The sequence below is a fragment of the Elaeis guineensis genome, chromosome 9 (assembly GCF_000442705.2).
Source record: "Elaeis guineensis isolate ETL-2024a chromosome 9, EG11, whole genome shotgun sequence".
In the NCBI taxonomy this organism is placed as follows: domain Eukaryota; kingdom Viridiplantae; phylum Streptophyta; class Magnoliopsida; order Arecales; family Arecaceae; genus Elaeis; species Elaeis guineensis.
In genome coordinates, this window is record NC_026001.2 from 45,171,428 (window position 1) to 45,179,711 (window position 8,284).

Below are 8,284 nucleotides of genomic sequence, written 5' to 3' on the forward strand. Positions count from 1 at the left end.
CACGAATTAATATGATCTTTCTGTTGTTTTCATGGACTGTTTGTGCATTCAGGGTTCTCAATCAACAAATGTATAGAATCTGAGGTGTTGGTGGTCCCTTATTTGTCATTTTCCGCCTTTTCCAACTAGTAGGCCACAACTTTAAAGTTGTAGGATTGTAGTTGATCTCTAAAGAAAGGATCTCACAAAGTATAAAGGGTAACGTCAATAGTGAAAGTTAAGAACACCTAGATGAGGTCAGCTAGAGTTGCAATGACACCTTTAACAACAAACTCCCTTCTTTTATCCTTTCTTGCATATCTTGTGGTTACTAGTCCTAGCTAAAGAGCATATATTACCTTTTTCTTTGCCTTTACATTTCCTCTGGAAAAAGTTTTAGAGAGAACTTATTTCTAGTAGAAAGAATTTAGGGGGACAATTAGGGTTTGAATTAAAAACTATGTTGCTTTATATTTAATTTTTAATATTATGTAGAAATAAAGATCCTTGTCCCTTTCTTGCTCTACCATTTAGTCTTGAACACTTCATTCAGAGCTAAGCTGTGGAATTACCTTTTTAGATTTAAGATTTGATCAACTCCTAGAATCTCCGCAAATATCAAGGGGATATAGAGGGATCTAGACTTGTGTTTACAGATTTCCAATTGTAGATTCAATTGAAAGATCAAATAATATAAATCAATGTGGTATTATAGCAATAAGTTCTAGCATTGGACAGTCAATTTTTCCTTCAACTAAGTGTTGTTGACTCAAAATGTTGGGCAACAATGAGGGGTCAAGAAAAACAAGAAAGAATGTTTAGACGAGATGTGGGTAAAACTAGAAAAGATGAGTGAGAAACAACTACCAGTACTTGAAAGGTGTTGTAAAGGTTATGTCAGTCGAGGACAAAGTGATGGAGAATTGATTGAGATGATACACACATTCTCAATGAAAATGCGAGATTTTGATCAAGAGATGTACCTGAATGTGTCCTACAACTTAGGAAGAGAAGCAGAGACAATTTAAGGTGACATAGATTGGAGTTGTCAAAGGATTTCAGAAGGCTTTGGATAACACAAAAGGTAGCCTCTAATATGAATGATTGGGAAATAAGGATTCATTAAGCTGATCCCAACTTTGGGACAAGCTGAATGGTTATGAGGATGGTTTATGACAACAAATGCGAGACATGGTTTGCTGTATCAAACCATACCACCCCAAACCAGGCATAACATGATGTATCAATTGCGAACTAGTACTTGGTATGGGACGCGCACCAACTGTCAGTACCACAAATTGACACAACAATACAGTACCAGAATAGTACCAGTATTGGTATTGAAACTAGTATTGTGAATCACATGGGAGAAGTTAAGAATCACAAAGAAAAGCTTGAAGACATATAGGATGCCTATATGGAGATGTGGAAGGATCTTTTGTCCAACCTTGAAAATCTCATCCTTCATGATGGAGACAAAAGTACAAGATGAAGTTAAAAAGGTAAGACAAGCATTGCTTCATCAAATGTAAACAGCAGAATGACTACGAGTATTTGAAAGGTGTCATAAAAGTCAATTAAGGACAAAAGCGATGGAGAGTAGATTGAGATGATATAGACATGTTCAATGAAAATCTAAGAGATTCTTATCAAGAGAGATAAGTGAATGTATATTCTACAACTTAGGAAGAGAAGCAGAGAAATTACACAACATGGATTGATTGGAGTTGTCAAAAGGATTTCGAAAGCTTGCAAATGCACAAGAGGTGGATCCTTATAGGAATGACCGGGGAATCAACATTCATTATGCTGATCCTAACGAACGGACTAGCTTGATGGTTATAAGCATGGTGTTTACCAACAAATGTGAGCAGTTTAGGAAATCATGAAGTAAAGCTCAGATATATAGGATGCCCATATGGAGAACTAGAAGGATCTTCTATCCAACCTCAAAAAATTCCCATCCTTCGTGAAGGGGACAGATGTACATATGATGAAATTAAGAAGTTAGAACAAGCATTGCTTAATCAAACATAAATAACAAGGGACTAGCAGAAAACACATAAATTGAAAACTAATTTAATTTGATTAGAGTGACTTCTAACATCTTTTACAGCATTATGATTTCTTACCCAAGATGACAAAATGTTTCTTAACCAGTAATTATGCATGCATGCATGTGGATGTATGTGCTGAAGCCAAGGACTAACTGTTTTAGGCAACAGCAGGCCCTTGGGAACAAGGTGGGCCATGGTGTCCCAAAAAGTTTCAAAATTTTCATTGACATCACATGCACAAATCCAACACTAGCATGCCTCAAATAATTGACCCATACTCATTTAAACAGCAACTCCTATCAGATTTTAGGATGCCTAATATGAGGTGACAGCAAGCCCCAAAACTCACTACAATTTAATAGATCCGTTGCAAACACAATGAAATAACTAGATCTTGTTAGATTAATGATGTTCATGATGACTAATCTTGACTAAGATTTTTATATGATATTTAGCCTCAGCATTGAAACAGAATCAATATTATGCTTCTAATCTTTTTCCCTTCAAAAATAACATGTCTTGTATAAAGCTGCAGCTAAGGCTGATAGATCCAAATAACTATCTAAATCAGCATTAACTAAGTGACATCGATGGATCAAATTATGCCTATAGAAAGGAATTCTGCATAATTTAACCGAAAATGGCTCCCTAAAGTTAAACATTATCAACATACTGAAATTGCTAATGAAAATTACGAATAATATATCACACTCTACTAGATTGCCTGTACATAGTTCACATCAGCTATAGGAAACAGAAGAATATATGTAACAGTCCAACTAAGAACTAAGTTTGTGACAAATATGACCAACAAGAGTACACGTTTATGACATCAGCAGATTTTGATTGTTTCGTTGTACATTGATTGTTTTATTGCATATAACTCTATGCATCATTTCTAAAGTTGATAGTGGATGCAAATTACAGAAGAGGCAATCATAGAACTGTTCTCAAACAAATATTACCATGTAGTATCAGGTTAATGTTTAAAGAAACTAAAATACAACCATTAGTCCTTCAAACAAACAGAGGATTGGCACAAGCAATGGGAAAAAGAAGTAGACTTGACATTTGAAGTAATTTGAGAAGAGAAATGAAACCTGAGGTTGGTTTGCAGCTCCATCTTGTTTGGAATCCCTTTCGCCTACATCCTGAATGGTCATGAAACTATCCATACCATCCACTGCTGTACTATGTTTTCTTTTCCTTCCTGCAGATATATTCATTCCTGGTAATCCATTACCATCCAATCTACGTGCAGTAGGAGACAGCTGCTTCCGGACAGAAACAGGAATTGTCATATTTAGCCGTTGGTTTTCAAGCCCTCCCCGTACTGCTTGACCATTAGGGAAGTTAGTTGCTGAAGGAGCTTGACCAGATTCATTAGGCAAACCAGGGGCAATAACCACAAGGTTCAAGGGCTGCTGAATAAGCATAGGACCACTAGAAGAAGCTACCTGCCTGCCTTCATTTGAGCATTGTTGATTGTCCATGGTTATTTGATTGACAGAATCATTTGTCCAGCTAACATGATCAGTATTGCCTCCACTAACCAAATTACCAAGCTGTGGGATCATATCAGTATCTTTTTTCACAGCTATAACCTTTTGAGTAGCCTCCCGCAGAGCAAACATAGCCACATTAAAAATTTCCACTGATGTTGCTCCCTCCTCTGCGAACCTAATCCCTTCTTGATGCAGCCTGTTGAATCGCCAGTTCACAGAGCTCTGACTATCTCTAAGTTCACCCTCATCTGCATTCAGCACAGCAGCACTTGGAACTGGTAGTGATGCGCAGGCACCACAGTTAATGCGTCTTGTGGGCTTTGGTGGCTGATAGCTCAGCTCATTCCCTACAACAAATGGAGGATGATTGTGTTCCTTCTCGAAATTTGCAACAACCCATATACCAGAATCTAGTTTCTTTACAACGAGCCTGGCTAAACAACCTACTCTCGTTAAAGCTCGAGATCGCTTAGTTCTTCCATATTTCCTCACATAATAACCCTCCTTGGAACACACAAGTCGCCTGCAAATAATTGATCCATCTCGTGCACGCCGGCACTTGCTGATACGAACAGTAAAACCCATATCCTTTGCATATGCATAATAAAATGTCCGGGCAGCTTCTTCAGACTGGAACTGCATACCCTCATATGGCTCAAGATCCGAAGTTCCCTGAGGCAGTGTAGCCACAACCAGTCCTCTCTCGACTGGATTCTCCTTCTTGTCAAGACAATCCTCGACCTTCTTTACTTCCACAAGCACGCGTGGCTTGAGGTCCACCTGCGTCGGAGCCACTGGCTCATGGTTGTGTTCCTTAACAAACTTTGTTACAAGCCAATTGCAAGAAGTCTGCTTCTTTACAACAAGCATCGCCATGCAACCCACCCTTGTGACCATCCGCTGCCTCTTGTTCCTGGTCTGACCCTTTTGCATATAGAAGCCCTCCTTGGAACAGACAAACCGGCGGCATATGATGCTACCATCGCGCATCGAGCGGTGGCACCTGCTAACACGGACCCGGAAGCCCACACGACAGGCGTAGGCGTTATAGTATGCCCTGGCAGCCTCTTCACTGTCAAACTCCATGCCCACATAGGGCTCTGCATCTGGGTCCCCCTCATTAACAATCAGCTCCCTCCTGTCATAACTCTCTATCATCTCTCCATCCTTTCCAGTGGGCGTCTCGGCGCCGTCCATGGCTTCGTCCGAGCACTCCATCCCGATGGCCCCCAAATCCGAGTTAGGAGATTCGTCCTCCTCCAGATCCCTCTCAGGACGCAACACCCGAGCTTCCAACGAAGACATCGGTGCTAGTCACCTATAAACAAGAAAATTCAATATTTTTGTTTCACTTGAAGAAGTTCAGAGGCAAGAAACAACACTCATTCACAAAACGAATGAAATCCGTAAAGACATCGAAGTTCCCAAGAAATCGGTAGATCAAGAAAGTGGGGGGGTGAGGGGGTGTGGGGGCGGAGTAGATGGGTATCAAAATGATACTCACTTGACGATTCACTAACCGGATTGGATTGGACGATGGCGAGTGATCACCGGATTACCCCATCGGAGAATCTATAAGCTAGGGTTTTCTCGTCCAGCGAAGAAGGAAGCGAAACGGATAACAGCCTTTGTCTTTGTCCCTGTTGTTCCTGCCCTCCTCTTAGGAGTTCGTCGTTCGCTGAGGAGGTGGTGGTGGTGGTGTTGCCGATTTTTAAGGTTTTCGGAGCCAGGGAAGGAGGGACGAACGAGAGGGCTGACCGGGAATCGCCGGATTCAAGCAGCAAGGTGAAACGGTGAGCTTAGAAGGCCAATGGCCTCGTAAGACGGATCTGGAGAAGAGTGGGTCCCTACTCCTGGACCTAGAGTATTTCTTTTTCTTTTTTATTACTATTTTTTTACTTATTTCTTGCTATAAACAACCAACGGAGCATATACATTTTATATAAATACTAGTCCAAATATAAGTATGGGAGTTCCCCGTCCTTCTCACTCGATTGAAAGAGCACTAACGGAGGGGAGTCGACACGCAACATGAGTGAGAAGGACTCATCCGATTGTGGAGTTATTTGAAAGAGAGCCCTCAGAGACAAGGATGCAATCTCAGTCCATGCTATGGCAAGCCGATCAGGAAGATGGAGATCCCTATTGCCACAAAGATCGTGACTAGTTTGTGGAGGGCTTGATTGCCACAAAGCTGCAATACAACATATCCACCTTTTTTATTAAGTCAAAGGCAATGGTGACCAGCATACAATCTGTAGTCATTGCCACATCAAAAAATTTCGAAAAGTCAACCATTCCAACGCAAGGATATATGCTCGTAGCATTGTAAGAGGATTTTATGTAGAGTGGTGCACAATTCTCCATGCTTGATGGAGGTTTGTCACCCTTATAGTACTTGGTTCTAGTATAAGGATCTATTCTTACATCACCACCATGTGATCGCCATCTGATCCTTGATTGCCAAGCTGTGATAGCCCAGCCAGCCCAAACAAACCAAAAAAAAAAAAAATGATGAAGACTCCCGCAGGGAGTCTTCTTCTCCCAACCGGCTCCTAATCGGAGTCGGAAACCTCACCGGAGAGGAGTCAAACTCCTCTCCTTTGGTTCTATTTAAAGGGGAGACCCTTCTCCCTTCTTCCTACTAAAGAATCCCGGGGCAAAATGGCGGCAATCGCCGAAAATTTTCTCACGGAGACCCGTCTTTGTGCCATCCAATTTCTTGCCGGAAAAGCCTCGCCGGCGTCGGAGGTAAGCTTCCTCCCCTTCCTCTCTCCTCCCCCTTCCTTCCCGTGCCGATGTGCACGCTCGCCGGCGACCGAAGTCGCCGAATTTTGTTGCGGAAGAATCTTCCTTTTTGCCGTTTTTCCATCGCCGGTGGTCACCGCCGACCACCGATTTAGCCTTCTCTTGCCGTGGATCGCCTCTCCTCCTGCCGCCGGCCGTCTCACGCCGACCACGCCGCTGGTCGGCCACCCAACGAGGGGACCTCAAGGTCCCCTGTTTCAGCCCAAAAGAAGCCCACAGGAAAGAAGAAAAGAAGAAGAAGAAAGAAGAAGAAGAAGGAAAAGAAAAGAAAAAGAAGGAAAAGAAAAGAAAAAAAAAAGAAAAGAAAAAGGAAAAGGAAAAAAAAAAGAAGAAGAAAGACGAAAAATAAAATGATAATAATATAATAATAATAAATAAGATTTTCTCCTCTCTCTTCCGTGAAGAAAAAAAAAAGAGAGAGAGAAAAGAAAAGAAAAATTATTAAATTAATTAATAAATAATGATATAAATAATAAAATATGAGAAAGAGAGTTTCTCTCTCTTCCTCTCTCTCTTCAGCCTGAACTAGTATTTTCTCTCTCTAGAATTAGACTTTCTCTCTCTACTTTCTCTCTCTAAAATCCTCTCTCTAGATTATTTCTCTCTCCTAAGATTTTTAGAATTTTGAGAAGAATGATGATGAATTTAAATGATTCTCGTAATGGATTTTTAATCTGTGATCGTCGGACGATACACCGACATCCACTTTGATCAGATCAGATATTTTTAGATTTTATTTCTCATGATCTTATTTAATTATCCACATGATAATTTTAGCATGATTTGATCTGATCGATCAGAATTTATTGAATCATATTGTCTGAAGAATTCAAGATGAGTTTTCTCTCTCTAGAATTTTCTCTCTCTAGAATTTTCTCTCTCTAAAAAAAGGTTAGTGAATGAAGAAATTTCTTTTAATAAGTCTGATCTGATTCTAATGAAGAACTCTGATCCATGATTGTCAGACAGCGTACTGGCACCCACCTTAATCAGACCATGAATCTTTAGATTTGATCATCCATGATTCGATCTAGCCATGATTGATTTGATCATGTTGATTTCACCAATCAAGATATTGGATCAATCGTAATGTTGGATTGTGTCACCTGATCAATTCGAATTATACCTCATGAATTCTCTCTCCTCTGATTGTCTCTCTCTACTTGATCTTATGAAATCGATGAAGAAACCTCGGTCCTATCACTTCGAATCCGATTTGATCTGATAGTCAAATTTTGGATCATTTAGGTCCTAATTAGATTTTGATTAGATAAAATTAGATGATCAGACCCAATCTAAACCATTGAAATATGGTATTCGTATTCTTTCTAATTATTGAAATTGATTCTGTATAGGATTGTGGATGTTTATCATAAAATATTGTGATATGATCTACGAACAGAATTTTTTGGAAGAAAATTTATAGAATTATGTGGATTTATTGGAGTACGTTCGAGGTAAGTAATGTTTTACTTTTTTTAGATTTATCGGCAAATTATAATGTATTTTTCTGACATGATTTGTGAAACGATGCATGAATTGGATGAATGGTATTTTGCTATGAAAATATCTTATTTGAAATGTTATGATGAAGCATGATTGAACATATTGATTTCGTGATGCATTATTGTTGGTGCAAAAATCTGCTTGCGCCGGAGAAGCTGGAGTCGGGGAAGCCGCGGTCGCCACCGGGACCTGCAAGGGAAGTCTAAACCGGAGGTGGGGTTGCTCCGGTAAGACCCTCCGACGCTCAAGTCAGTTCTCTGCCTCAACAAGAATGGAGTGCTCGAACGGAGAATTTAGCAGAGTTTTGAGATAGGAAAATGAGCTTAAAGAATAACGTATCTGGGTCCCCTTTTATAGGCGGAGGAGGCAATGGATTGATGGCGACGTTTGTAACCGTATGGTAGTGGGCCGCCCATGGTCAGGGGAATT

At 40.3% G+C, this 8,284-nt stretch overlaps 1 protein-coding gene across 2 annotated transcripts; it reads right to left on the reverse strand.

The window, feature by feature from the left end:
• Window positions 1-3,016: 3,016 nt before the first annotated feature.
• Window positions 3,017-5,391, reverse strand: LOC140850954 (uncharacterized). 2 transcript variants are annotated; one of them, XM_073243678.1, is made up of 2 exons: window positions 5,062-5,391; window positions 3,017-4,859 (listed from the first exon to the last, which is right to left on the reverse strand). In XM_073243678.1, exon 2 carries the CDS (start codon window positions 4,844-4,846, stop codon window positions 3,032-3,034), a length of 1,815 nt encoding a protein of 604 aa, XP_073099779.1. In that variant the 5' UTR covers window positions 4,847-4,859; window positions 5,062-5,391; the 3' UTR covers window positions 3,017-3,031. The 2 variants fall into 2 exon arrangements, with proteins under 2 accessions (XP_073099779.1, XP_073099778.1); XM_073243677.1 differs by having other exon boundaries at window positions 5,046-5,390.
• Between the last annotated feature and the right edge of the window lie 2,893 nt (window positions 5,392-8,284).